This window comes from Phyllosticta citriasiana (genome assembly GCF_038021145.1).
Source record: "Phyllosticta citriasiana strain CBS 120426 chromosome Unknown IWZ02scaffold_18, whole genome shotgun sequence".
NCBI classification, from domain to species: domain Eukaryota; kingdom Fungi; phylum Ascomycota; class Dothideomycetes; order Botryosphaeriales; family Phyllostictaceae; genus Phyllosticta; species Phyllosticta citriasiana.
This window is the reverse complement of record NW_027117295.1, coordinates 276,589-302,257: the sequence shown is the minus strand read 5'-3', so window position 1 is coordinate 302,257 and position 25,669 is coordinate 276,589. Positions and strand designations below refer to the sequence as shown.

The window sequence follows — 25,669 nt, the reverse complement described above, 5'->3', positions numbered from 1 at the left end:
ATGATAATGAACAGCCTCGTCACCAACCAATCAACAACCGACAACCAAGCAGCCTCCAGTCTAGCGATGATGCAAAACATCCTCCAGTCTTTCTTAATACATCGCCCGCGCGAACCCGCGTTAAACATTAGACATGTGAAATATGTGAAGAGGTTGTAGTAGGCAGGTAGGTAGTCAGGGGGGTAAGCGAGCAATCAACAAAACAAAAAAGGGAGGATGATCTCTCTCATACTGTAGGTGGGTGGGACCCTTGCGAATCCCATAACTTCTTTCGCACAAGTCTTTGGGTAAGCAAAACAATCACAACAACAGGAACGAAAAAAGAAAACCGAAAAACGCCGCTCATATGCATCGGAAGGGAAAGATAAAGAAAATCAGAAAGCAGGGCAGATCGATCAACTAACTCCTCATGGCAACAGCGCCCTCGACGCCCAGATTGACCCGCTTGCGCAGGCCCGAGTCAATCTGATCAACCACGATGCCCGACGTGAACATGGCCCACGCCGTGCACGTGTTCTTGATCGAGTCGGGGATCTGGAGCGCCTGGATCGCGGCCGGGTTCTCGAGCGCCATCAGGTTGAAGCCCGCGCTGTTGTGCCAGGACTGATGGTCACGCAAAGTCAGCTCGAGCTCGATCAACTGCTGGATTGGAAGAGAGACAGGGAAAAAGGAAAGAACTTACAATGTGGCAGTGGAAAGGGTTGATTTGCGCGTGGTCCAGGTTGTACTGGATGACAATGTACGAGGGCACGGCGTCGGTGCCGCCCAGGACGATCTGCGTGTCGCGCATCTGCGGGTTCTGCGGGTTGACGACGGTGCCGTCCCAGTGGCCCTTGCCCTCGGCCAGCACCCAAAAGTCGTGCCCGTGCAGGTGCATGGGGTGCGGCATGGCGTTGTGGTTGTAGACGACGAGGCGGACGGACGTGTTGGTGCCGTAGTTGTGCACGTTGGCGTCGGGCGAGAAGCTAAAGTCGCCCTGGTTGGCTTGCAGCAGCAGCGCGTCGTTGTAGTCGGCCCGGAAAGTGGCGCCGTCGAAGTAGAAGAGGTTGTGCGTGCCGTTGTTGAGCGACTGAATGGGCACGTCGACCGTCATGTCCGGGGTCGGCGGCGTGCTGGGGTTCAGCGGAGTCGTTTGCGACAGGGGGTCGTTGCCACAGTACGTCTGCATCGAATTCGACTGGGCCGTCGAGGTGGGCACGCTCGAAGTGTCGGCATTCTCGTAGTAGATGATTCCAAAGGCCGTTTGACCGTCCGGATTGTTGTCGTTGCATCCGCCTGCCTTACGACCCGGTCCAATGTTGGAGCGCACCCAGAACGCACCGTCAGAGTCTTGGTTGGCAGTTACAATGACGTCAGTACGCTGGCCGACGCCAATCTGAACAGCAGTCGCAGTGTACGGGTTGATGGGAATGTAGTCGTTGGCAATGACCGTCATGCTGTGTCCGTCAATCGAAAACGTTTGCGTTGCGTCCGAGCCAGAGTTGATCAAGCGGAGACGGTACGAAGTCCCAGACTGAAACTTGAACTTGGGGACGCCTGCATTGGGAGTGCAAGGCAGGTCGGTCTGAGAGCAGTCGAAGGTGCCCATTCCATTCATGATGTTGTTGTCCGAAACGGGAGGGGGCACGTGCTGGACGGCCGGAGCCATTGTCTGCTCAACCAAGTCGTAGTAGGACTGATGGTACCAATCGGAGAGCATGATTGGACCGAGGTCGACATCATATTGCGCACTCTGCGTGTTGTTTGGACCGTAGATGATCATCGGACCGACGGCTCCTCCGGAATACTGGGCGCTGTAGTGACTGTGATACCAAGAAGTGCCGTACTGATCCGCTCGAAACAGGTACGTCAGGGTTTGGCCGGGAACGATTGGACACTGCGTCACACCAGGCACGCCGTCCATCCACGGAGTCTCCTTTTGCAAAATGCCGTGCCAATGAATAGTTGTACCCTCGTTCTTGGCTCCTAGTTCGTTGTAGACGGTGACTGAGATCCAATCACCCCTGGGACGTGTCAGAAGGCGATAATCGTACGATAGACTAGTCGACTCACCAATTGGCTTCTATCAGAGGACCTGGGTACTGTCCGTTGAAGACGACGCCTTCTCTTTGCACTCCATCGGGAGCAATGTTTTGGTAAGAGACGGTCAGGTTGTAGTACCGCGTCACGCCCGTGTCGGGCATGGAGTCATAATCGACGCCTCTGGCCATGAGCCTCGACGCCTCGGCGCCGTCGAGATGGACTGGCAAGTGCGGCGCGTCAAACGTGCCAAGAAGACTGCCGCCTAGAGCCAGATCAGTTTTGGATTCCACGAGGTCCGAAGGTTGAGTGACGTACCGTTTCTGTCTGCAGCAGACAGAGCTCCCTCAGTCTTGCCGACTGTCGACCACAGCTCTGGACCACCAAAGGCATGGCTTGCAGTCAGACTGCGCACCACGGACTTGGCAAGAAACGACATTTTCCAAACTTCTGGCTGACACCCGTCAGTCTCTCAAAGGTCCACAGCTGGATCAGAGGATGAAAGGGTAGGTGAGGGAATATGAGGAGGTTTGAGATGGTATCGAAACCATGGCACAGGCTACCATTATAAACGACGACCTAAGAACAGGCGCACGGTGCAGGACCGGATGTATCCATCCGTTGCTCCCCAAGTTCTCGATGGTCGATACCCATTGCGGATCCGTTAGTAGCCTGAATGTGAGATCTTGACAGTGTTGGACTCCCAGACCATGGAGCCCATGAAGCACGCGTAGGGCCAGAGGTACGAGTGACCATGACAGCGGCGCTTGCTGCAGGGCAACTGCCGATTCCTGGCTGACAAGCAGGATCTGGTGCAAGCTGATCCCGTCAGATGCGATATTGGGCATTGGGATTTTGCCATGGGCAGGTACGTAGACCATGGATGCCGTGGCTTGAGACGGATTGTCTGCGGCGCTAGGCGGGGAGCCGGAGGCCTGGTCGAGCCAAGCAACGGCGCGCTCCGTCCTCGCAAGCTGGTAGAGGATAACCTGGGGGAGGCGTCTCGTGCTGGCGCCATGTCTCTTGACTTTTGTCGAGTTTGCACTAGCGACACCAGGTCTCTAACGGCGTAGGGCAATTTCGGTGGCGCCTTGCAGCCGTTGCCGCTCAGCGATGCTATAGCGCAGATAGTCGCCAGCCAACCGTCGGCCGGGACGACCGAGGCGACGACAGTTGGACCAGATCCCCCAATGGCGTCGCTGCGCCGCAACCAGAGCCCGCTCAGCTCAGCACCCAATCCCGTAGATACAAGAAGAGGGAGGCGAATCTGGGCATCGCCTGGGCAGTCACGGTTCAGGTCACGCTGGTGGTTATTGTGAGGCGATGAACAATGATGGAGGCGGGATCTTGACAGCCGTTGTGGTGTTGAGGTGGTTGGATGGACCGGGATCGAGGCTGCGGTTGGTCCCGAGCTCGTCCGGCATCAACGACGTCGACCCTCGCCGCCCAAGTTGGACTTGCGAGAACGAAGAAATTTGGCGATATCTTGTGCGCTGCCCAAAGTCTTCGTCAACGTGTGCCTGAAAAGTCGCCGACGCTGCCAGACAAGCTTTTTGCCAAAGTTCTGACACTTGATGGTGTTGGTTTATTTTGAGATTGGGCCTCTCAGCGGCAACAAGTTCCGGTAGCGCTGATGTCGCTGGCACCTCCACGTTGAGCCCAAGTCCCTGGGGATCCCTTCATCTGAACAGCTGCGTCTCGTGGCTGGGCCCTTTCCATTGATTCTTCATCATGTGCCCGAGTTCGTGATGGCTTCGGTCGGTTCGCCTCCTTCCAGCCTCCATCCTCTAGACCATAGTCAATCTGCGCCTCGCCATTGCCGACCAATCTGCCATGATGTTGACAAGACGAGAATTTTCCGAGCAACTTGGGCAGCGAGAACACACCTCACCGGCACCATCTTTTCAAGAAGCGCCCACGGTCTCATCCCACGGCAATTCCAGATTGGCAAAGGATAAAAATCGCCGACGACTTGGCAGAATGTTGCAAGTGCCTCGGTCCTGGGTTACAGTATGCAGCCTGTCGCGCCGCTCCTGTCGCCAGCAGCAGTCATCTTTAACCGCATACCACCAACTTTTTAGCGCCGCATAATGTATGCAGCAATATCAAGTCGGTACCGCACCAGTTCAACCAGCTTCAAGTCTTTGACGTCAGCGATCCTGCACACCTCTTGAGCCGTTTGTTTTGATCTTGGGTTTGCGTGCGTCGACTCTAGTGGTAACTGCTGGAAAAAATCGCTGCAAAAGTCGAATAGTCCCATTCTCCAGCGCCCTCTCTTTTGGCAGATCCTTTCGCCAATCTTCTGTCGATTGAGTGCGTGGCAGCGTCATGACAGCGGTGGCTAGACGCTAGCTACAAAGGGTCAGATTGCGCAATACCCGTCTTAAAAGTCCACGGGAAGTCGGCAGTCCAACAGCCGTCTTCTACGTCTACGCGCGGTGCACTGTTTTTCCGATCCCGTTCTGATGGCCAGGAGTAGGTAGACTCTAGACGGGACCGTATAGTCTAAGAGTCTTTGTGGACGTGTGGCGACAAGCATTTGAGTGGTCGCCTCTGGGAATTTCCAGATTCGTCGCTGGCTGCTCAGCATTTGACGCAGCATGTCAACCAATGGACTTATTGGTTCGTCATCTTGTACCTGCATACTTTTTTCGCAGTCGGCACAATCATCGATTAGCGCGCGTTGGACGATGCAATCGATTCGTAATCCGGACTTTGACGATGGGTTTCGCACTGCGTAGCTATTTCAGGCTCCGGCTGAGCGCCACGACGCTTGTCCCTGTTGTTGCAAATGTCAGAAATCCGCAGACTTGGCCGAAAAAAGAGTCGAGAATAAGTACGCTCCTTCCGCCGCATATTTCGCTCATCAAAGCACAATCACTGCCTTTGCACAACCTATGTCTTGAGCTGAATAGATCCGCCTTGATTTTCTCCTTGCATCCATCTACTTCCGGGGAAATAGATTCGTTTCGTGTCGACGCCAAGCCAAGCCGGATTTGAGATGCTAAATAGACTTCCTGGCGCAGTATCAAACAGTTCGGTGCTTATAGCCCCAATCAAAAGGTCGGCCGAGCGGTGAAAGAAATGTTGTTTTCAAGTCGGCTAAGGGGCCGAAAACAGCAACAAGGTTACTGAAAGCTCGAATTGGCCTGCAAATTTGATGACGAGTTGAAAATAGATTTGGCACGAGGAACGAAATGGGGAGCCGCTGACCTGGTAATGGAGAGCATTGAGACCGCGACGGTTCAGACGTGATCAATCCTGGAAAACGATGCCGAGAAAAGAGATTGCCACCCGTCTGGATTTGGAACGAGTTCTGACATTTTGAACATTTTTTCGACGAAAACTCGCCTCAGAGGCTCCAAACGCGCCTCCATTCGAAGATTAATTTTTTTTCCATCGCACCAACGCCATTCCGATGCTGCCAAAAGCCGTCCCATACTCCGAGCGCCGACGTGGAATCACTCTTTTCACATCTCTTTATGCGCCCTTCTTCCTAGCCCTGGCCTCGTTGGCCCTCTGTTTCCGCTCGTTCCTCTTGACGCGCTCAAGCCTCTCTTTCCTACCCACTGACCTGGGGTTGTCGGCTTCGCCAGTTGCAGCCTCCTTTTTCGCGTCGACTTCAACGAGCCATTGGTCATCGCCATCCTTGTTTTTGCCCTTGTAGCCCCACTTTGGCACCCACTCGCCAGAGGCTTCGTCGTACACCAGCTTGCCGTCCTTCTTCTTATCCTTGATGCCCTTCTTTGCAGCAAACAGCTCCCACTTGGTAGGCGCCTTCGGTTGAGGCACAGTTTTCTCACGCGGAAGAGGTGTTGTCGCAGCAGGAAGTTGAAGAAGTACGCCCTCTGTTGTGGAAGTTACAGGGCAGGTTGTTAGGAGTTGGTTGAGCAGGCCTTGAGCGCAATCGCGTGCTGCTGAACGGAGAGTTTCCTCGTCGTGAGTCTCGGGCAGAGGGTTGGCGTCATTGCAAAGGAGGTTTCCAAGGTCAAAAGTGTAAGGAATAGGCTTGTTGACAGTGACTGGCCTGGGGAAGGTTGTTAGTGACGGAGATGCCAAGAAGAGGGCGCCTCGTCCTTACAAGCGCTGCTTTGCGGCGCCAGCTTCTCCTGCATCCACATCCATCATTTCAGCATCTCCGTGGCTTGCGACGTCCGTTGCTTTGTCATTGGTCATTTTGGGCGAGCGAGTTGTGTAGGATGCGGAAGCTCGCGACGAAACCATGTCCTCCGGCCAAAAAATTCATCGGCGTTGAAAAATTCCGGCCTCCGCGGCCTTGATGCGCGCGCATCACCGACCAACACCTCGAGCTCCATCACGCACTCCATCACACCAGAGCTATGCCTCCACGAGCTGGCCTGGGGCAATTGCCCTTTTGGCCGTCCAATCTCTTCAGATCAACTGCATCTCGCCAACCCGTCGCCAGCGTCGCTCCATTTACAACCTCCGCTCCGCTCCTCAAGCAACCAGGCGCGAAGAAGTCGGTTTCGAGGGCTGGCCCGCCCGAGAAGGGCAAACGCATGACGGTTGTAAAGAAAAAGGAACCAGTCGCTTCACAGACCATTACTCGCAAAATAGATCCCGAAGAGCGCAAGGCCCTACGCAAACGCATCATCCTGAGCAATGACAACGCATTAGAAGTGCCATGGGTGTTGGACTTGGAAGCGTCCCAGCTCGAAAAGGACACCGTTGATGAATTGCACGGCAAGGTCCTTGGAATACCTATGGAGACGGTGGATAAACTTCGTTCAGTAGAGGCATTCAAGACCAACCAAGGGTGGAGTCTGTACCGGAGACCGGCTACGCTGATGACAAAAGAGACTGTGGAATTGGCCAAGCTGCTTTTGCAGGCGCAAGAGGACAGCAAGACATTCAGAAGAATCATTCACGGCAATAGGGCAGGCGGAAAATCGACATTGCTGCTGCAGGCCATGGCAATGTCTTTTGCCAAGGGCGTTTTGGTGATAAATTTCCCAGACGGTGCGTTGACACTTGGTTACGAGACAGCTATAACATGCTAATGACTGCCACTTTAGCCAGGGATCTTGTCCTCAGCCACAGCCATTACGCGCCTCTTGAAAATACCAATCCCACTCAATACGTCCAAAAGGCCAGAATCTCAGAGCTTTTGAAGAGGACTGCTGAGGCCAATGAAGCAGTTCTCAAGGAGTTGCGTGTGGCCCAAAAGCACCCTGTCGTCCGTGGGGAAGCAACACTGTTGGACTTGGTCCGCGTCGGCGCCAATGACGCCGACTTGGCCTGGCCGACGATGAAAGCCTTTTGGTCGGAAATCAATTTACCCTCGAACAAGAACGACCCGGCCCTTTCTCGCCCGCCCATCTTGTTTTGCGTCGACAATGTATCCTACATCATGAACAAGTCCGATTATGACGATCGCAACGTCCAAAAGATCCACGCGCACGACCTGGTGATTGTCAGACATCTTACTGACCTCCTTTCCGGCGAGAGCAAATTCAGAAATGGTGGTCTGGTCTTGGCTGCCACGTCTGGAAGTGATTCGCCCAAGTCAGAGACCATGGAGTACGCCATCCTGCTCAACGAGGCCAAGCTGGCCGGCTTGCCAGAGGAGGACTTGCCACAGTGGAGCCCTTTCAAGAAGATTGACGAGTACACGTTCCAGGCGTTGAAAGACGTGGAGCCGCTAGAGATGACGGGCTTGACCAAGGAGGAGGCGCGTACTATTATGGAGTACTATGCTGCCAGCGGCCTGGTGAGAAAAGCAGTGGATTACAATCTGGTCGGCGAGAAGTGGACCATGTCCGGCGGAGGCATTATTGGAGAGCTCGAGAGGGCCTGTGTGAGGCAGAGGATGTGATGGGAAAATCCGAAAGCAGCACGACCAGGCATTGTATCCTAACGTTCTTGGTGGGCAGCTGGTCCAAAAATGTTTCAAAGATGAACCAAATGACACCCTGGTACTACTCACAGGGCAGGTAACACAACATGTGCATCAATTTGCTGATGGAATGCAAGCCTTTTGACATGGCGATTGTCAACTGACGTTTTCCCAGAGGCTGAATCACGGCTGCTACCCTGTCGTTCCCATCGCGTAAGCGCTGCACTCCATCGAATCATGGGGGCGAGTGTGCATTGTTTCAAGAGTCTTTTTGTCGAAACCTTCCATCTCAGCTCGTGCAACGGCGAAACTCGACCATGTCGGCGCCGGTCGGACAGGCCATAGCTCTTCCTATTTGACGGTTCACCACCAAGGTTCGCCCTCCGACATACTTCCACCTTGGCGGAGCGTTGGCGCACACGCCAAGCCAGGCGTCCGCCACTACACCATCTCACCTTACTCCGGGCTCGACTTGTGTGGTGGCTATGCTGCAACGTAGAAGAGCTGAACACTTCCGCCTCTACAGTCGGAACGTGCTCGGCCTCTGCTTTTCATTCGTGAGAAACCATCTCTTCGCCCGATCCGCCAAATGAGCTTGGCCTGCTGGGTACGGCTAAGGCGCAACATGGTTGCTTACATACTCCTTGAGTTGACCCCTCGGCCATTTCACCTTCCCCATCCAGTCTTCTCGCCGTTTTTTTACAGTCCTTTAGGCTGTCTCAGCGAGGCTGAATGTGCGGAAATTCCCTCCAAACAGGCAAACGGCCGTTCGACTCTGTTTAACCGTGCAACATTGGCTTGGCCAGTCGAACCAACATGTTCCGCTGCGCCTTGGCGGGCGGGGTGCCCTTACTGCATGCTTGGAAGGCTTGGCTCTGTCCGCCCTCCGATGAACCATCCGCCCACGTGCGAAAACTACTTGTTGCGTTTGGCCTCCCACTACAGAGTTGGGGGCGGGAGTCATGGCGAGATAATGGTCCAGAGTAAAGCCGCTCCCTCATTTGCATTGCCTTCGGAGACGTCAATCTGCGTCAAGAGGATAAAGATCGCGGCTGCTCCTTGTCCGCCCAAGGCCAGTACTGGACCATGCAGCTTGTTTGTGCACACCTGCAAAATCCTTGTCATTTTGTTTGAGTCTATTTGCTTGGGACTCTTTCACAAAAGGCAGCAGCCTGTCTGTTGTTTATCTCGCCGTTCCACCGGCCGATTTTCGCAAAGTCAACCGCCACGATGCCGGGCCTGGTCGCCTCAGTCAAGGAGAGCTGGAACCTCTTTTCTCCAGCAGAAAAACGCAATATAGCGCTCTATATTGCAGGCATAATGTGTTACAAGTTCGGGTGATTAAAAAAGGCGCTGTTTGTTGGAAAAACATGTGGTTCTGACATGAAAAAGTCTAGAGGCCTTCAACGGGTCGATCACGGCTCTGGCGACCAACCGCTACGACTGGGAGGCAGAACAAGCAGGGGTCAAGGCAAAGACATTTCAAAGAGTCGGACTGCTCCAAGGATTGAACCAGGCTTTTCAATGCGTTGGTGCGATCTTGATTGCGCCGCTGATCAAGCGCTGGCCTACCCGGCTCGTCCTGTCAGCTGCCATTATCGTCTTTGGTGTTTTGACGGCCCTACTCCTGATTATCGACGCGTCAACAGGAGGAAAAATTCGTCCTTCGAGCGTGACGGACGACGATGACTACAGCTACTATGGTGCGCAAGTCCCAAACTTGAGGTTGATTTTAACTCACACCAAATAGGCGACTACAACACTGACGGAATGATACCGGTATACACCATTGCCGGCATCGCGTATGGCATGGTCGAATTGATTCGTCGTGTCATTCCAAGGGATATTGTTGGCGGAAACGTGCAAAAGCTGCGGCGCATGGGTAAGTCCAAAATTCAAGCCTCAGGACACAGACTAATTTTTCAGACGCTTTGGTCCACATTTTTTATGAAGTCAGTGGAACATCAGGTGCCTTTTGCACGGCTCTGGGACTTATTCCTAACCTTGGAAACAACATGGCCTTTATCATCACGTAAGGGGTCTCCCACGTCAACTGACTCGGCTCGTTGCTAACCATCACGCAGTCCTATCTGCTTCACACTCGCCGCCATATTCTGGTTCTTCGTTTCCAACCTCAACTTCGTCTCCAGTCTCGAAAACGTCGATAATCCCAACTACCTGAAGAGTATCTGGACCGGCACAATTCTCTTCTTCAAGTCTGTCTGGACGGGCGGCAAGATCATCTTCACTTCGCGCAAGACCGTCTGGCTGCTCCCGGGCTACTCGATCGCCCTTTACGCTCACCGATACCTCGAAAACGGCGTTGCCCCCGCAGTCGCCAAGCGCTACCTCAATAACTCGGCATGGTCGCAAATCATGGTCGGTGGCAGCAATTTCGGCGAGCTCTTCGGCGCACTTTTCGTCTTCCTCTTCACCAACCTCGTCAAGACGCCCATCCCCTGGCTGCGCCTCGACGCCCTGGCCCTCCTCATCGTATGGTACCTGCCATACTGGTACCCGCCGGCCAACCAAGTGCGCCAGGCCTGGATCGTTGCGGCGACTTTCCTGCCCGTTTCTTTCAGCTGGGCGGCCGGAGATGTGTCCCTTGCAGCCTACATTCAGGCCACTCTCGCGCGAAAAGAAGACGAGAACAAAGACGTATCGGCTCTGGGTGCCGTGATGGCCTTCCTCTACGCTACCTACATCGTCATCTACGCCATCGCCAACCCCCTCCTCGGCGACTACATCGACGGCGTCTACGCGCGGACCGGCGGCAGCGACGGCGGCAACATCCACGAGGCCATCCGCAACGTCGCCGGCGTGCAGTTCACCATCATCTGCGTCGTCGTCCTCAGCGCATCCTTCATCCCCAAGGGCGCGCTCTCCTTCAACCCCAAGATGCTGTACGGCGAGAGCTTGGACCGCGAACTTGACGAGGAGTCGACGGGCTCGCTCGACAAGAAGAATGGTGGTGGCGACGACGACGTCGTGGATGGCGAGAAGGACGCCACGCAGATTGAGGAGGAGACCATCAGGGATGACAGCCACACGCCTCCGAGGGTGTAATTAATGAGTTGTCTATTGCGCGCTTTGCATGTTGTGGTTCGGTTGGTTGGTTAGTTGGAAGCGTGGGCGGGGTTTAGACTGGCTGACTTGCATCTGACGATGATGACCCGGTGGATGTCTGTCTCCTTTTGTTAATGTCAAATCACGTTTTTCGTCTATAGATTGCCTGTTTCCTCCAAAAAAAAAAATTACATCTGTCGACAGAAAACTTTCTCCTGTTCAAATTGCAGGCCTCCCATCAATACTCTAGAGATGTTGGACATCAGCAGAACCATTTGATGCATAGCACAGGTGGTGCATGCGGCGACTGGATTTCTGAACCCCTCATGTTGAACAGGAACTGGCTCCCTCTTCCCTACCTATTTTGAATGACTGCCTCCAGACATCTACCCAACCTAAAACGGCGGCAAAAGGTTGCGACGTTTGAAGTTGCAATCAGCGGACCTGATTGGCTCAAATTCAAGCAGCAGTACTCTCTCATGTCAACTACAGAACGTACTGGACCTGCAAACAACATTCAAATGCACAAATAACCCTCTCGATACGTATAAACCTCCTAGTATTCGACTTCTTCTTTTACTATTTCTCATCTCCTCCTTCCCTCCTCCACTGCATCTGCCGCAGAACGTCAGTCAACGACAACAACAACGTAGTCCGAGCAAAGAGACTCACACGATCCCATCACCCAGCTCTAAAACAAGCAATCATCCCCCACTGCTCCGCCACGTTGGCCTCGACGAGCCTCACCTTAGCACCTCCCCCACCTTCTCGTCTGCCGTCGTGCAAATCAACATGTAGAGAAGCGCGCTCGTCCTCCCGAGCTTCTTGAGAGCGCGCGTCTCTTCGTCCGCTGGCTCTTGCTCCTGCTTCTGCTGCTCCTCCTCCTCCTCCTCCTCCTCCTCCTCCTCCTCCTCATCGTCGTCGCCGCCGCCGCCGTGCTGCCCAGACGATGCATCGGGAAGAAGCAGCAGCGGCGGCGGCGATCCAGCCAGCTTACTCACCTGAGAATTGGGATGGACAGGGCGTAGCGGGATTGGGCGGTGGGCGTCTAGCTCGCACGACGGCGGCCATAGGTAGCTGCTCGTGGTGCAGGACCTAGTCGAGCCAGTAGGTGGTCGGAACCGCATGAGAGCCCGCGCCGCGCGTGAGTGTTCGCCAAGGAAGCCATTGAGTCAAACGGGTAGCGGTGGCTGAGCAGAATCAAGCGGGAGGAGGGTTGTGAGAGGGGAGGGGAGGGGAGGAGATGGGATGAGGGCCGCGCTATCGATCTGAGGGGCAAGAGGGTGGACACGTAATTTTCGAACATGATGGTGGATGGTGGACGAGGGGCGCGAAGGGGAGGTGGCAATGTAAGTGGATGTTGGGTTGAGGTTTGGCAGACGTTGGAGGGTTGGTGGTGGTGGTGGTGGTGGTGGTGGCAGAAACTTGGGTGAAAATGTACACACAACTGGGCGGTTACAGAACCGGCACTCACCCACATGCCCATCAGCTTACCAGAATAGACGGCTAAAAGTCAGCGTCACCGAAGCAAATGCTTCTGGGACGCAGAGAAGCACGGCAGATAGGTATTCATGCATTACCATCGAGGAAGCTACCTAGTCTGTCCCATTCATCCTCTTTTCGCATAGCCACCTACGTTGTGCCTCACAACGCGACGCTTCCATCCCCATGAATGCTCCCGCTTTGACGCGGGAGAAGAAAGCCAGCAAGACGAAGCAAAAGTAAAGTGAAGAAGAACAAGAAAGGCCGACCCCATGTCGATCGACCCCATTGAAGCAATCAAGCAAGCCCTTTGTCGAGTAAAACGCCGTCCCGTTGCTCGTCCAGTCAAGCAATTCCTACCGATTGTGCTCCGGTCCCAGCAACATAACCACCCGTTCGTCAAACGCTCGTCATCTGTCCGTGCACGCCATGCCAAAGCAAATGAGACGTCCATAGTCGCCTTCGAGAAGAGAAGCAAAACCACCCGTGAATGCATCCATGCCAGTCGACCACCTCACGTGCATCTCAATCAAGCACCCTCCATGTCTTCATCATCAGAGCTTCCATCGCCTCCGTCGCCTTCAATCTCTTCGTCCATCTCACCCTCGACGTCGGCCTCGGCGCCCGCCTCTTCCATCTCTTCGTCCTCGACGTCACCATCGTCGGCGACTCCCTCGTGGTCTTCGACATCCTCAACGCCGACGGCGCTGCTCTCGCCAGGCTGGCTGTCGACCTCGGCCTCGGCGGCTTCGGCGTCGTGCATGAGAGGTTGGATGAGCGGCGGGACGGCGGCGCGGGCGTTGCTGCGGCCCCCTCCTTGAAGACCATTCTGGCGCTGGCGACGTCCACCGCGAGTCGAGGTGGTGGCGGATGCCTTCTTACGGCGACCACGGCCACGTCCAACGCCACGGGTGGTTCCAGAAGTGGGACCGCCGGCGCCTGCATCTTCGCCAACCCAGACAAGATCGTGTGTGGCGCGGTGAAGGGTCGAGGGATGTTGTTGGTCAAACGAGTTGCCTGCGCTGTTGGCCAAGCCACCTTCAAAGTCGGCGTCGGGATCTCTGCGCTGCTTCTTGATGGCAGGCTCGCCATTGCCCTCCCAGCGGTCGAGACGACGGCCCGTCTGACGAAAGACGCGAGCCCAGTGCGCCATTTCCTCGCCGCAGTCGTCAGTTTCGACGCGGCTCTGGACAGGATAAAGGCCGGCAAACTTGGGAGCCTCAAGAACAGGCTTGCGGGTAGGGCCCGGGTAGTCGAGGACAACACCGTTCTCAGCGGCAGCTAGAGCGGCACCGTAGTACTCCTCTTCGCTGTCATAGCCGTCGGGCATCATTTTGAGACGCTTCCAGGTGCGTGCCATGGCGCCTTCGTACTCGCGCTTCTTCGTGGCTTGCTCATGCTGCTTGCGGATCTTGCGGTCGAGGATGTAGTCGACCTGCTTCTTGCGGTGCTGTTCCACGGCCATTTGGTGAGCAGTGGGAGGGCGCTTGCGGTTGATGCTGGGGTCTGCGCCGTTGAGCGGGAGGTAGAAACCGTGTGGACCAGCGCCTGCGAGAGCAGAAGCCGGGTCGATGGAAGATTTGAAGGCGTTGCGGCCGCTGGCAGCAGTTGACGGAGTGCCCTTGTTGCGAGGTCCCCAATTTCCCCGGCCTGGGCCTTTAGTAGGTGGTGTTGGTGCGGGAGGAGTGGCTGGTCCTTCGTCGTTGAGAAGGTTGTTGATGCGCAAATGGGGGGTAATTCGAGTAGGGTAGCCGGCGACGCTGGGCGGGCTGGCCGAGCGTGTGCGATCCGTGTCGGAGCCGTAGTCGGCCTGCAATGCCTTGAGAGGTGGCTTGGAACGGCCGCTTGCTCTGAAGGAACCGGGGGCTGGAGAATGGTGCTCGCGGCCAGGTGTGAGAGAGCCGTCGTCCGAGGCGACGGAAAAGACGGGGTTGTTTGTGAAGCCCTTTTTGATGCCGCGCTTCGGGCCGGTCACTACAGGCGCCGTGTCGCTGGCGAGAATGGCCGCTCGCTCCTTGCGCTTCTCCTCTCCATACGCCTTTTCTTCCTCTGTGTCTACGTTTTCCAGGGCCTCCTCCTCCGGCGGAAGATAGTCAAATGACGGCGTCTTGATCGGCAAGCCCCCCGAGGCATCTCCTGGAAAACCCGGCTTGCCCTCGCCAAACGGGTTGTTTAACGCGTCGTGCTCCGAAAAGTCGCTCTCCAAATACCACCACATTAACCACAGGAACGCACGCGCCCGGCTTGCTGAACTCAAAGCGCTCCGCATGACCAGGTCGAAAAAGTCCCTCGGCGGGAAGAAGTGGATCTCGGAAATCTTGGGGGCATATTGCGCAAGGACGAAGATGAGGTTTACGGGGTTCGTACGCGGGACAGGTGTTGCCTTGATTTCTTCAATCGTACTCGGCTGCGCTGTGTCCTCGGTCGCGCCTTTCAGAATCGACTTGAGGCGGGGAGCATCCTGCAATTGCTTGTATGCGTTTGGGTCTTGATGCGCTTGAAGAGATGGAATCGAGTGGTACGTCCGGAGCTGCGCACGCATCTCGGGGAAGACTGGGCAGGTCAGCAATCATTCCCCAAGCCGGCACACGCCTTGCTCACAGTTCAGAGTAGTGTTCATCCTGCCAACATTCACCAGCAAGCAGACCATGGCCATGTTGATGGCGGCCGACCGCTCTGTCAACAGCTTGTCCTTTAGGATCTTGCTGCACTTGCTGCTTTTCGCCATGGCGTCGAGGTAGATATCGGCAAAGGTGTGCCCCGACGTGCCATCCGACACCTTGTGGAAGACGCGCTTCTGGTCATCGAAGACGGCCTTGAGGAAATCGTACTGAATGTCTTTTCTCCACAATGGCACGCCATCGTCTTTCTTGAGATGCCTTATCTTGTTCCCTGAGTAAACCGACGACACGCTACCGTTAGCGTTGCGTCGCGTCGTGGTCGTGGTTGAAGTGTACATGGGACCGTCTTCGGGGGCCTTGCCTTTTCCTCTGGATTCGTCGACCGTGTCGTGTTCGTCAGCCTGGCTGGGAGGAGCCTCGTGTTTGACGGGCGTAGGCATGTCGGAGGCTTCAGCTGGCGGATCAGCCTGGAGGACGTGTCGAAGGCTGTTTCTGGGGTCGGGTTCGTCGGTCCGCGGTGCTGAAGCAGAGGGCGGTTGGGACATGGCGGGTTTCAGGTGCTTGAGCAAGCTACGCTAAGCTCCCAGGTTCGGCAAAGTTGCGGTTCGAGTCGTACTGCCGGGCGCAATCACGGGACCATGGCGAGGTAGTACAGCCAGAAAGGATTGAGGGTCAGGACTGTTTGATGAAGGAAGGTGAGCTTGGAATCCACTTGAGCTTGGAACGGCAATGGGTCCATTGGTCCAGGCTCAGAGGGCCTCACGGAGCCAAGACCAGCGGATGATTGATTGTCCGACCAGAATGCTTCACACCGCCTTTATTGCCGCGTAAGGGGATGGCAGTATTCGGGGGAACTTCGGGGTTAAAGGGATGGTGTCATTTGGTGTTGGTTTTGAGAGGTGACATTTTCAGGGGTAGCACCCTTTTCAGAGGCAGGGCGATGGGATTCAAAAGAAGTGTTAATTCTGCATTCAGAGAGCATCCACCAACTATCACAGCTGCACCCAGGAAGCTTTCGACGGCCATCAGACACGCTCAGAGATCTATCAATACTACTACAGTAGGTTCGGGGAACGTCCTTTCGACACCCACTGCGAGGAGGTAGAACTACAGATAAGCATGTGAAGATGGCTAGAACCGTGGTGTTGTGTTGTCTACATTTAGGAGACGACGCGAGCAGAGACGGGCCTGATGGAAGGAACTACATGTACATGTACATGTAACTGCTCACCCCTGACGTCACACTCACCACCCGTAGTTGGCGCAAGAGCCCCCCTGAACCTCCACCAGCAGGTTTTTTCTACTGAGATGTCATCAGAATGCAAAAGGAAACAAAGCCGCAAGCTCAATTCAGGAAGCCTTCGGGTATAAAATCGGCTTCCACAGGAATAAGGATGCCACGAACTTGGCGATCAAAAGCTGCAAATCAAAACCTTAGAAACAAGAAACCAAGACCGAGAACAGCCAATCGGAATATGCCAAAACGCTCATATGCCCGCGCATGCCCTCCAACTCCCAGCGCCTTGCGTGCATACACTCGAGTACCTGCTGATGCTGACAAAAGAAACAAAAAGTTCGCCCCTAGTTGGCCTCTGCTGGCGATGAAACTCCATGGACATTGCTGTGAGAGCTTTCTACATCATTGCTCTCTGGCGCCGGATGATCTGAAGGTATACTCCCAGGCGGCGTGGCCGTGTTGCCGGTTCCAGGGAGGACTCCCGTGGAACCCGAGGAAATGCCATTTTCCTCCAACACCACGGCTGACGTCTTGCTTGGGCGGACAATGGAGCTTCGCGAGCGGACAGGGGTTTCTTCGTTTGCAGTTCCATTGGTGTCGGCGTTGCCATTGTCGTCGACCTCGACAGCGTCCGCCATTTCTTCATCAGAGACCTCTTCACGCTTGGGTTTCGTTGCTGCGTGCTCATTTCTCTCGTCATCGAGATCACTGTCGTAGAACTCGTTGTCGTGTTCGACGGTCTTGTCTTGCTGCAACTCGGTCATTCTGACGTCCATGTTCTCGTCGGCGTCCAAGTCTGCAAGCAATTCGTCGTCTTCTTCAGCACCCCCCAGGCTCTCGCGCGGCACGTCTTGCATCTGGACTGATGGCGCAAAAGGGAGAGTGCGCAAGCGCTCGGCAATGGTGGTCTGAATCTTGGTCAAATAATCAGGGGTATTGTCGTTGCTCATATTAGACCTAGGCACGTCCAGCAAATATTCCGGGCAGTAATACTGCTCTAAGTTAGCTCAGTCCAAGCAATCTCACCTGTTCTCCATCCCCCCCTCTCTGACACTCTTTAGGTCTAGAAAAAGTGGACGATGGCTCCTTGGCTCCATCCAGAGCGATGAAAGAGTGCAAGATGCAGCAAAGTGCCAGGAGTTATCTTTTCGCCAACTATGCCCACCCCTGCCACGAAAAAGCGTACAAAAGACTTACCTCGTAATAGTCACTGAACGGCAAGACTTTGCTGACATTGTCTCCAACCGCCTGAGCAGTCTCAAAAGCCCAGGTTCGGGCGACGTTGCGAATGCTGTAGCCGCCGCCACCCAGGAGCATCGTCGGAAGCCCAAAGCTCTTCACAAATTTCACACAATTCGCATGGCCTTCCATACTCAAGTTGAAGCTTCCAAGGCGATCTCCAGACAAACTATCGGCGCCGCATTGGAGGACCACAGCTTCCGGCCTGTAGCACTTCATGACTTCGGTTATGACCGACTCGAAAATTCTCTTGTACGCCGCATCGTCAATACCATCGCGCAGTGGTACATTGACGGCGTACTTTTTGCCCGAGCCGATTCCAATGTCTGACAGGTGGCCGGTACCAGGGTAGAATTCGCCAAACTTGTGGAATGAGCAAGTCATTACTCGATCGGTTGTATAAAAGGCCTCCTCGACGCCGTCTCCGTGGTGAATGTCAATGTCGATGTAAAGCACCCGTTGGTACACGCGCAAGAGCTCCAGAATCGCCAGTACAATGTCTGCGCTTGTCAGTCGTCGCCCGCGCTGTCCGTACATGGAACACACCATTGACGTAGCAGAAACCGCCGGCCTGGCCCTTTTTGGCGTGGTGGAGACCGCCAGCCCAGTTGACCGCAATGTCGCATCGTCCACGATTGAGGCGCGCCGCTCCTTCCATCGATCCACCTGCGCTGATGGAGCAAAACTCGAACAGGCCATCGAATACGGGACAGTCACCGCTAATGTCGTACTTGAGGGCTTCCTGCTGGCAGTTGCCGATAGTATCGGGAGTGACGCGCTTGAGAAATTCAATATATTCGTCGGTGTGGAACTGGGTCATTTCCAGGCTTGTGGCAGGTTTGGCGCGCTACAAAATAAAAAGTCAAAGGGCGCCTTGTGCAGCGTTGCGCGGGAGGCTTGACGTACGTAAACCTCCATGTTGCGATAGAGCCCGTAGGACATGACCAGATCGTGGGTCATGCGGATGCGAAAAGGCTTCATGCAATGGCCGGGCTCATAATCGTAGCAGCCAACGTCTGGATCGTACATGTACGCTATGCGCGTCTTGTTGGACATTTTGGCGGGTTGCAAGAGAAGACGGGAAAAGTGCAAGTTCAAGGGTCAAGGCTGGTAGTTTTAGTGTGATGGAGGATTTACAAGAGAGCGGCGGAAAGAAAGGCAGGGGCGGAGTAGCTGACAAGCTGCGGAGATGACTTTCCCGCTGGCCAAAGTGGCGCAGGTGGAAGGCCTGGGGAGGTTTGGCAGCGTGAGTTGGAGAAAGGTGAGATGGGATGGAAATGTGTCGATGCATGATGCATGCTGTGGGTGGACTACCGCTAGACCCTCGTCGATATGACGCGGGCCGCTCGGACAGAGCTCGGTTCCTGCAGCACCCTGCACTGATTCATGAGAAGACTCCCGGTCGAAACGACAACTTCATCTTCCTCAAGACCTTGGTGTCCATGGATGCTTCAACTCTAAATATCAATCCGACAGTTTACCTCCCAAACCAAACGCGTCGTCCACCGACCTCTCCAGTATTATTGCGTCGGCCAATGTTTGCTCAACCATGTCCAACGCCGAAAAAGGGATATCACAAATCATTCGTCGTAAATGTCCGGCCCATGCATCATGAGCCCACGGCATGAGCAAAGACTTTGCTGGCAAGGTCGCTGAGCATCCTCGCCTTGTCAGCCTGCGGCAGCTCTTGGAAAACGGCATAGACGCTCTTGCCCCTGGCATCCCGCACCGCCCCCAATTTGCTGCCGGCGACTACGCCTGCCACGGCACCTGCAAAATTGGCGATGATGAAGCCCATGGCTCCTCCGCTGAGACCACCGACCATGCTCCAAAACTTGCCCGTGGGTTGCGCGCGCTCGCCCTCGGCCATGCCCTCCTCGCGCAACATTTCCTCAAAAACGCTGCCAAACTGCTCGTTGCTGCGCGAGTCTGGAGCAGGGCCGGCGTTGGCGTTGGCGTTGGTGTTGGAGCCGCTGCCAAAGAAGGACGACCACGGGAAGCTCCCAAAACCCGCAAAACCCGCGCCCGCGCCGCCTTGTCCCTGCGTGCCACTGGTGTTGGCTTGCGGAATCTCCTCCTCGGGATCGCTGTCTTCGAAACCTCCGCTATAGTTGTTGTGTTTTCGAGCGAGATCATAGTCGCGTCGGCGTTGAGGATCGCACAGAGTGTAGTATGCGTCGTTGATCAGCTGGAATCGCTTGGTGCGCGAGGCGCGGTCTGGCGAGTCGGCGGGCACACGGTCGGGATGATGTTTCAGGGCGGCCTTTTTGTAGGCATCGCGAATCTGCTGTTGCGACGCAGTCGGCGACACGTCGAGAATCTTGTCTGGCATGGTGGTTAGATGAGCTTCGTGGCGAATTCATTATTGCCTTACAATAATCTGGAGCTGGGAAAGGTCAGCATTGCGCTTGCGGTACGGTGGAGAGACGGACTTACTGGACATGTCGACGGATAATCGTGCGAAGGGGGAGCAGGACAGAAGGTTGATATGGATGTTGGGCCAGGACCTCGTGCTAGAGAGGAGACGTGACTGGAACAACCTGAAGATGTCGGCAATGACGTCGCCACCGCTCGGGCCCGGGCCCGGGCAGGCAGGGTCGGGTCTCCTGGCACGTGTTGCCTGAGGCATTCTTTCAATTTCTTCTCCTGCTCTTCGACTCACCTCGCCCACTCGACTGTCCAAGACGCCGGAATTCCTCACACTTTCGTCGACCTCAAGCTGCTCCCTCGCATACTCTCACATCTGCATCTGCAAACTGCATGCGTACTGCGACTCCACATGGGCCACGAGCAAAGCCTCGACCACCCCTACCCGCTCAAAGCACAACGCCCAGCCGGTCCGCTCCGTCTCCACATCAGGGAACCTCCCCGTCTGTGCATTCAACATCATCAAGAGAACAATTGCCTTTGGAAGCTGGCCCCTCTGTTTGCGGCGGCGGAGGCTAAAGCTGCATCCGCGACGCTGCAAGGATGGACGTCCTCAGATGATCAGTCAAAAACCCGCATCCTGCAACCATCATCGCCTTTGACCTCTCCCTCCCTCTCTCTCTCCAACAGTCGAGCCCAGCCAGACGTTGTGCAACTGTCTTTGCGCCATCCCAACCACGCTCCGCATGTATCCTCCGGTCCAGCATCGCGAGCCCCGTGGCATTGGGGTAGAGCCATGGCGCGGCATCCTCAGCCCCTCTCATTCGTGCCCTTGACCTCCCGGGCGCCTTGCATCTCTAGTCCCGACTCGAGTCCCTGCCGTACTCGCCTCCACACTTTTCTTCGACTCGGATCCTCCACCACTCTTCCCTTTTGCTCTCACCGGTTTTGACCACTGCTGCACCTTGTCGAATTTGCAATTGACAGCTGTTGAAGTCTCCACTTGCCGCCTGTGATCCGCCTTACCTCGTGCCTAACGTCGGCCCTTTTTCCAACACGACCGCTGTAACTAGACGTGCGGATTCCCTCACATCTCCCACGCCATTCGTTGATCTACAATCTTCGCCCTCCTCGCTGTCAATCCAGCTCGCCTCTTTGGGCTGTATCGACCTTGCTCATCGCCAGATACCCTGTCGCGCCGTTGGGCATAAGACCGCTTCAACCGCAACCACGGCTACCGTTCGTCGCTACCGCGTTGTGCGCCCCAGCCATCACTCTCATTCAACCATGGCCTGGTTCAATTCTCGTTCTCCATACTCTTCCCACTCGACCTACCGTCCCTCGTACTCGCGCGGGCCCGGCAGCCATTATTCCACCCATTCGCATTCGTCCTCGTACTACAAGCGACGCCCGCGCGACGGATACATCCAACGGCTGCTCCATCAGCTCCGGCGTCTGCTGCGCGAGCTCTACGACTATGCCCGGCGCCACCCGATTAAGCTCTTTTTCATGGTCCTCGGGCCGCTCCTCAGCAGCGGCGCGCTTCATGGAATCTTGCGGCAGTACGGCATCAGCCTGCCGCGGGCATTGAACGGCGCCCTCGGCGGTCCCGGTCTGAGCAATTTCGGTTCGCGGAGCTACAGCAGCGGCTACTATGGCAGTACCGGCTATGGTAGGGACTATGACCGCGAGGGCTTGAATTTCCAGAGCTTCATGAGCTTGGCTAAGCTGGCCAGGTATTTTGTTTGACCTGCAGAGGTTGTTCAATATGGTCACACAAGTCATCGTGGCCTGGAATGTGGCGTGACTTGCAGCTTTAATGCAAGGCTGTCGTAGTGGATGTCAAAAGAAATGTTGCGGCTGAGGTAGCATTCATCCACTGCCCCAGTTGCGCCTGGGAAGCTGTCGTCCACAACTGCAGCTAAACCCAGGGTGTGCTATTTCTTTCGACGCCCACTGATAGCATTTTTCTTCCGACAAGACCAAAATCATACGTCTCCCGCGAAAACTTCAACATCTAAAGAGTATACGACACTATATGACGTTTACGACTTCTTATTTCCAATCGCCACCTCCTCGACTTTCATTTTTCATTGTGTCTACAGCTATACCCCATCCATTGCCATTCTCTACTCCCCCGAACGCTTCTCAAAGACATTACAAAAAGGACGGAATGCAAAACTAGAAATAATCACACAGTCATGTTTCCCAACTCGAAAATTCCCTCCTATTTCTTCTCCAACATCTCACCTTTCCCGCGTTGGTGTTTGATTATCCCCTTTTGGTTCCTTTGCGGCGGATTTCATCATTTTCACGGCGGCTCAACACTGCTTCACATCTTTCCTTCACTCAAACAAGCAACATACGTATTCGGGATAACGGCAAAGATTAACGACATGATCAATCCATTAACTACCCACGAATCTCGACATCATCGTTACAAGCTCTTACGGCAAGGAGCCACGCATGGCCATGGCAAGTGTCTGTCCCGATCGCGTGCGTTGGTCATCATGTGCACGTGGAGTATTGGCCCTACCTCAAAGCCCCCAGTATTTAAAATTTGTCCTGTCACCCCATAATCTCGCCCCACTCCCCAAAAGCCGCCTGCGTGCTTTGGAAAGGCAAGATGAACTTCAACCTGCACACTGGTGCTCTGTGTTTGCCTTTTCATACGCATTGCTTCCTCTTCATTTTGCGAGAGGACCTGCCAACACCTTGGCCATGGGTGTTGTCCCCATCACGATGTTCGGTAATGAGGAGCCTTCATTGCAGCACTTAGCTCTGATGATGGTGGTCGGTAGTTTGAACCTTCGAAGCCTGACTGACTAGATTTGGAGCAATGTGCAAAGAGCAGGAAGATCTCGCCGACAATCGCAGTAGAGTTGGCATCAGTCCCGGTGCTGAGAATTCTTGTTGCCACGATTACAGGATTATACTGTTGCTGCTAACGGGTTGTCGATATTCACGAGGTCTCGCCTTTATACTCCAAGAAGGCACTTCGTTGAGTAGAAGCTTCCCCACGACTCGTTGCGCGCCCTCGCCCTCGCCCCTCACCCTTTTGATGCTCTCATGCCTCCTCCACGTGGTCTTGGTCTTGAGTCACTGCGCTCACGCGGCGGTCTGGTTGTGCAATATGCGGACGTCATACCTAGAGTACAAAAACTCTCCCTTCTGCTCCTCTCCCCCCACACTCTGCTCAGCTGAGAGCATAGATCTTCAAAGCATCATTACTGCAGTACGTCCTCGGATAGGGAGCATCCATGTGCAAACATTGTTGCTCGGGCATCACGCGCACATGGAGTATTCCAGTCTTGCGCAACCAGTGGTTCTCCTGACCGGGGCTGGGCTGGAATTCAAGCCGTCAAAGCCGGGGAAGGCCATCACGTCCCGTAAGAGCGGCGTGTGAAATGATTCAGGAGGGCCTTTCGCAGGAGGTGATGTGAGAGATACCGTGCAAGAAAGAGGTTCTGCGCCACAGGAAAATAGCGTGTAAGATCAAGCAGACGCATCCTACATGTAGTTCATTCACTACTACCACCACCACCACTGATCGGAAGTGGCAAAAAGAGTCAAAGATCCAGAGCAAAAAAGACAAAACAGTTCAGCCATGGACCGAATCCCACAGCCTACATCTGTCCGCAGGGTTCAGGACGGAAGAAGTATCCCTCACTGCCTGGGGCTCGAGACACCGACAAGAATCGAACTCCAGACCATTAGCCGTTTACCACCACCAGACTTACAATTTAGACTGTTTCAGGCGCTAGGTAGCTAAATGGCCCTTCGCCCTCCCAAATCTGTCAGGTTGGACCCGCTGGTGATGTAATGGTGGCTGCATCTTTGGCATTTGACGAAGGGTTTGAGGGTTGTGCATGCAGGCGGTGGAATCGTAGGCCTTGCTTGCTCTTGCTGATGTTGTCGTCGCGGAGTTACAGATGTTGCCAGGCTGCTGCCGTCGCCGTCACTTCACCATAAACGGTGCTGTAAGCAATCAACCACTCCAGTTCAGCTCTCACTCGCTTTCTGGGAGGCTCCGCAGCCGGGTGCCAACATGTCGCTTGCCGCTGCCATCGTCAACGTTGTCGAGGTTTTGATTTTGCCGCCGCCGCCGCCGCCGCCGTCACCTCACCACAAACGACCTTCAAAATGAGCACTCTTCATAGATATCATGGCAATCATGATCAGCGAGAAGGAAGCTCTCTCGCAGAAGCTAACCTGTGGGGCGGAGGAGACGGAAACGGACTGACGCGCCTCGGCGGGCTTCTTCATCTGCAACGTACCAATGAAGCCCTACTAACACACAAATCTAGCCACTTGTCGCGGTAGTGAACTCCTTTGATACACACAAAGACGTTGAGTAGGCTCTAACCTCATCATGCCTGTTCTGAATCTTTTCTGTATACTCTGCAGGAATTGTTCACGAACGAAGCACCAAGTTTACCCCGCTCACGATCTGTTCCCAATGATTCAAACCCGGGAACCTCCTACGCGCGAAAATGAATAGAAGGTGCCCAAAGAGCAGGGCTGTTGTAGTGCTGGTTCCTAATTTGGATCACCGCCTCGCGCAACGCGTGAGCAACGGCAAGCTTGCGCTCATCTCCAGAGTACTTTGAAAGCCCTTGGTAAAAAAGAGACATGCAATCTCGACGCAAATGTTGCCGTCCGCCGACCACAGGGAACCGATAGCGTGAGCAAAATTCGGTGACCTGGAAGGTGCTGGCCAGATGCAGGTTTTCGTCGCCTATCTTGTCGGCTTTTACATGGGCTGTTGAGCATGCTGACAGATAGACCAGCCAGTTCTCGGATCCGTCGGGCGCCGTGTTGTCCAGGATGTTTCCGACGGTGGGTTTGTCCGGTATTACTCTCTTCTGGAGGAGAATGTGGCTTTCGTCGAGATTGACCGGGTCGGACATGCCGTGGCATGCGAAGTGGACGACTTATGATCCAGGGAGGCTTGCCAGGACAGCATCGGCGGCAGGATAGTCCGGCAGACTGTTTACTTGAAAGTTGGCCGCGGCTGCTTGGACCGCGGCCTTCTCTCGCAAGACTCCGGTCAAGTCGGACTGGCCGGGTGTCGACGGCATGATGACTACCAAAACAGCAGGCCTCTCATCCAGCTGTGCCATCTTGGCTCGTGCTCTCGCATACTTCAGTGCTCTAATCGTCGGAGCGTACGATGGCTTCATCCAATCCAGACACGTGCTGGCCGAGTTCCAAAAGGCTTCGTGTTGATCGGGCTCCAGATTCCCCGCTGTGTCGGGCGATATGTCGAGGTCTTGAAGCTTCCTGATCACCGGACGGACGCACGATTTCCATAGCCAGGTGAGCAACTCAGTGTTACTCGGCCCCCCGAGATCTTTCTCAATAGGTTGACTCAGCCTTGACCAATTCTTTGTGCTGGAGCCACTTCTTCCTACTGGTTCATCGAAAGCGAAGGAATTTGAATCATCAATCGTCGTATTGGACGTCCTCATCCCAGCTGCATATCTTCCCAGAGCACCTTGGAAGAGCTGTGGAATATCGGTCATCATTCTGGGAGTGGTATGGTGGCCACTTTAGACTTGGTGAGGATGACGGCGTCAGAACTCAAACAAGTGACGTTCACAACAACAATGGGGCCGTGAGTTGCGCACCACTGGAGCTCTTCCAGAGAATTTGGCTTCTGGAAGTTCTCGAAGCCGTGCTGGCGGCGAATCTCCTTTTCGCAATCGCGCAACTTCAAGTGAGCTTTCCTGACCTTCAACCACCGTCCCCTAATTGACGCTTAGCCTCTCCTCCGCGATG

At 55.0% G+C, this 25,669-nt stretch overlaps 11 protein-coding genes across 11 annotated transcripts; 3 read left to right on the top strand and 8 right to left on the bottom strand.

The window, feature by feature from the left end:
* Positions 1-166: 166 nt before the first annotated feature.
* Positions 167-2,570, bottom strand: IWZ02DRAFT_111389 (multicopper like protein). The gene is made up of 4 exons (XM_066761367.1): positions 2,338-2,570; positions 2,053-2,284; positions 683-2,003; positions 167-603 (listed from the first exon to the last, which is right to left on the bottom strand). Exons 1-4 carry the CDS (start codon positions 2,456-2,458, stop codon positions 400-402), a joined length of 1,878 nt encoding a protein of 625 aa, XP_066618245.1. The 5' UTR covers positions 2,459-2,570; the 3' UTR covers positions 167-399.
* A 2,511-nt stretch (positions 2,571-5,081) lies between these two features.
* On the bottom strand, positions 5,082-6,638 carry IWZ02DRAFT_111397 (ribosome biogenesis regulatory protein-domain-containing protein). Its single transcript, XM_066761368.1, has 2 exons — positions 6,101-6,638; positions 5,082-6,046 (listed from the first exon to the last, which is right to left on the bottom strand). The coding sequence occupies exons 1-2, from the start codon at positions 6,241-6,243 to the stop codon at positions 5,500-5,502; spliced, it is 690 nt and encodes a 229-aa protein (XP_066618244.1). The 5' UTR covers positions 6,244-6,638; the 3' UTR covers positions 5,082-5,499.
* On the top strand, positions 6,240-8,220 carry IWZ02DRAFT_111420 (mitochondrial 37S ribosomal protein mS29). Its single transcript, XM_066761370.1, has 2 exons — positions 6,240-6,999; positions 7,056-8,220. Exons 1-2 carry the CDS (start codon positions 6,360-6,362, stop codon positions 7,853-7,855), a joined length of 1,440 nt encoding a protein of 479 aa, XP_066618243.1. The 5' UTR covers positions 6,240-6,359; the 3' UTR covers positions 7,856-8,220.
* Positions 8,221-8,973: 753 nt separating this feature from the next.
* Positions 8,974-11,150, top strand: IWZ02DRAFT_111422 (uncharacterized protein). Its single transcript, XM_066761371.1, has 5 exons — positions 8,974-9,213; positions 9,269-9,579; positions 9,627-9,758; positions 9,803-9,908; positions 9,961-11,150. Exons 1-5 carry the CDS (start codon positions 9,107-9,109, stop codon positions 10,940-10,942), a joined length of 1,638 nt encoding a protein of 545 aa, XP_066618242.1. The 5' UTR covers positions 8,974-9,106; the 3' UTR covers positions 10,943-11,150.
* Positions 11,151-11,475: 325 nt separating this feature from the next.
* IWZ02DRAFT_485496 (uncharacterized protein) lies at positions 11,476-12,330 on the bottom strand. The gene is made up of 2 exons (XM_066769225.1): positions 11,615-12,330; positions 11,476-11,557 (listed from the first exon to the last, which is right to left on the bottom strand). Exon 1 carries the CDS (start codon positions 12,067-12,069, stop codon positions 11,686-11,688), a length of 384 nt encoding a protein of 127 aa, XP_066618241.1. The 5' UTR covers positions 12,070-12,330; the 3' UTR covers positions 11,476-11,557; positions 11,615-11,685.
* A 417-nt stretch (positions 12,331-12,747) lies between these two features.
* On the bottom strand, positions 12,748-15,785 carry IWZ02DRAFT_111376 (uncharacterized protein). The gene is made up of 2 exons (XM_066761365.1): positions 15,026-15,785; positions 12,748-14,977 (listed from the first exon to the last, which is right to left on the bottom strand). Exons 1-2 carry the CDS (start codon positions 15,588-15,590, stop codon positions 12,954-12,956), a joined length of 2,589 nt encoding a protein of 862 aa, XP_066618240.1. The 5' UTR covers positions 15,591-15,785; the 3' UTR covers positions 12,748-12,953.
* Positions 15,786-16,388: 603 nt separating this feature from the next.
* IWZ02DRAFT_111141 (histone deacetylase 1-like protein) lies at positions 16,389-18,819 on the bottom strand. The gene is made up of 4 exons (XM_066761362.1): positions 18,428-18,819; positions 18,068-18,368; positions 17,480-18,021; positions 16,389-17,274 (listed from the first exon to the last, which is right to left on the bottom strand). The coding sequence occupies exons 1-4, from the start codon at positions 18,575-18,577 to the stop codon at positions 16,627-16,629; spliced, it is 1,641 nt and encodes a 546-aa protein (XP_066618239.1). The 5' UTR covers positions 18,578-18,819; the 3' UTR covers positions 16,389-16,626.
* On the bottom strand, positions 18,795-20,248 carry IWZ02DRAFT_463981 (uncharacterized protein). Its single transcript, XM_066768375.1, has 2 exons — positions 19,958-20,248; positions 18,795-19,907 (listed from the first exon to the last, which is right to left on the bottom strand). The coding sequence occupies exon 2, from the start codon at positions 19,851-19,853 to the stop codon at positions 19,131-19,133; it is 723 nt and encodes a 240-aa protein (XP_066618238.1). The 5' UTR covers positions 19,854-19,907; positions 19,958-20,248; the 3' UTR covers positions 18,795-19,130.
* Positions 20,249-21,008: 760 nt separating this feature from the next.
* IWZ02DRAFT_111324 (uncharacterized protein) lies at positions 21,009-21,950 on the top strand. Its single transcript, XM_066761364.1, has 3 exons — positions 21,009-21,560; positions 21,625-21,753; positions 21,870-21,950. The coding sequence occupies exons 1-2, from the start codon at positions 21,176-21,178 to the stop codon at positions 21,693-21,695; spliced, it is 456 nt and encodes a 151-aa protein (XP_066618237.1). The 5' UTR covers positions 21,009-21,175; the 3' UTR covers positions 21,696-21,753; positions 21,870-21,950.
* Positions 21,951-24,369: 2,419 nt separating this feature from the next.
* IWZ02DRAFT_494580 (uncharacterized protein) lies at positions 24,370-24,798 on the bottom strand (the record flags this gene model as incomplete). The annotated part of the gene is made up of 1 exon (XM_066770038.1): positions 24,370-24,798. One exon carries the CDS (start codon positions 24,796-24,798, stop codon positions 24,370-24,372), a length of 429 nt encoding a protein of 142 aa, XP_066618236.1.
* IWZ02DRAFT_111192 (uncharacterized protein) lies at positions 24,402-25,652 on the bottom strand. Its single transcript, XM_066761363.1, has one exon. It carries the CDS (start codon positions 25,414-25,416, stop codon positions 24,823-24,825), a length of 594 nt encoding a protein of 197 aa, XP_066618235.1. The 5' UTR covers positions 25,417-25,652; the 3' UTR covers positions 24,402-24,822.
* Between the last annotated feature and the right edge of the window lie 17 nt (positions 25,653-25,669).

What these genes read in the sequence shown, in the direction of transcription:
- IWZ02DRAFT_111389 (XM_066761367.1), bottom strand. Translation starts at nt 2,458, where the DNA reads ATGTCGTTTCTTGCCAAGTCCGTGGTGCGCAGTCTGACTGCAAGCCAT. An exon ending in GTCTGCTGCAGACAGAAACG is followed by an intron (nt 2,285 to 2,337) that starts GTACGTCACTCA and finishes ATCTGGCTCTAG; the next exon opens with GCGGCAGTCTTCTTGGCACG. An exon ending in CCTCTGATAGAAGCCAATTG is followed by an intron (nt 2,004 to 2,052) that starts GTGAGTCGACTA and finishes GACACGTCCCAG; the next exon opens with GGGTGATTGGATCTCAGTCA.
- IWZ02DRAFT_111397 (XM_066761368.1), bottom strand. Translation starts at nt 6,243, where the DNA reads ATGGTTTCGTCGCGAGCTTCCGCATCCTACACAACTCGCTCGCCCAAA. An exon ending in GGCGCCGCAAAGCAGCGCTT is followed by an intron (nt 6,047 to 6,100) that starts GTAAGGACGAGG and finishes AACCTTCCCCAG; the next exon opens with GCCAGTCACTGTCAACAAGC.
- IWZ02DRAFT_111420 (XM_066761370.1), top strand. Translation starts at nt 6,360, where the DNA reads ATGCCTCCACGAGCTGGCCTGGGGCAATTGCCCTTTTGGCCGTCCAAT. An exon ending in GGTGATAAATTTCCCAGACG is followed by an intron (nt 7,000 to 7,055) that starts GTGCGTTGACAC and finishes CTGCCACTTTAG; the next exon opens with CCAGGGATCTTGTCCTCAGC.
- IWZ02DRAFT_111422 (XM_066761371.1), top strand. Translation starts at nt 9,107, where the DNA reads ATGCCGGGCCTGGTCGCCTCAGTCAAGGAGAGCTGGAACCTCTTTTCT. An exon ending in CGATGACTACAGCTACTATG is followed by an intron (nt 9,580 to 9,626) that starts GTGCGCAAGTCC and finishes CACACCAAATAG; the next exon opens with GCGACTACAACACTGACGGA. An exon ending in GCAAAAGCTGCGGCGCATGG is followed by an intron (nt 9,759 to 9,802) that starts GTAAGTCCAAAA and finishes CTAATTTTTCAG; the next exon opens with ACGCTTTGGTCCACATTTTT.
- IWZ02DRAFT_485496 (XM_066769225.1), bottom strand. Translation starts at nt 12,069, where the DNA reads ATGCGGTTCCGACCACCTACTGGCTCGACTAGGTCCTGCACCACGAGC.
- IWZ02DRAFT_111376 (XM_066761365.1), bottom strand. Translation starts at nt 15,590, where the DNA reads ATGTCCCAACCGCCCTCTGCTTCAGCACCGCGGACCGACGAACCCGAC. An exon ending in GATGAACACTACTCTGAACT is followed by an intron (nt 14,978 to 15,025) that starts GTGAGCAAGGCG and finishes TGACCTGCCCAG; the next exon opens with TCTTCCCCGAGATGCGTGCG.
- IWZ02DRAFT_111141 (XM_066761362.1), bottom strand. Translation starts at nt 18,577, where the DNA reads ATGTCCAACAAGACGCGCATAGCGTACATGTACGATCCAGACGTTGGC. An exon ending in CGGTTTCTGCTACGTCAATG is followed by an intron (nt 18,022 to 18,067) that starts GTGTGTTCCATG and finishes TGACAAGCGCAG; the next exon opens with ACATTGTACTGGCGATTCTG. An exon ending in CGTTCAGTGACTATTACGAG is followed by an intron (nt 17,275 to 17,479) that starts GTAAGTCTTTTG and finishes AACTTAGAGCAG; the next exon opens with TATTACTGCCCGGAATATTT.
- IWZ02DRAFT_463981 (XM_066768375.1), bottom strand. Translation starts at nt 19,853, where the DNA reads ATGCCAGACAAGATTCTCGACGTGTCGCCGACTGCGTCGCAACAGCAG.
- IWZ02DRAFT_111324 (XM_066761364.1), top strand. Translation starts at nt 21,176, where the DNA reads ATGGCCTGGTTCAATTCTCGTTCTCCATACTCTTCCCACTCGACCTAC. An exon ending in CTATGGCAGTACCGGCTATG is followed by an intron (nt 21,561 to 21,624) that starts GTAGGGACTATG and finishes TAAGCTGGCCAG; the next exon opens with GTATTTTGTTTGACCTGCAG.
- IWZ02DRAFT_111192 (XM_066761363.1), bottom strand. Translation starts at nt 25,416, where the DNA reads ATGATGACCGATATTCCACAGCTCTTCCAAGGTGCTCTGGGAAGATAT.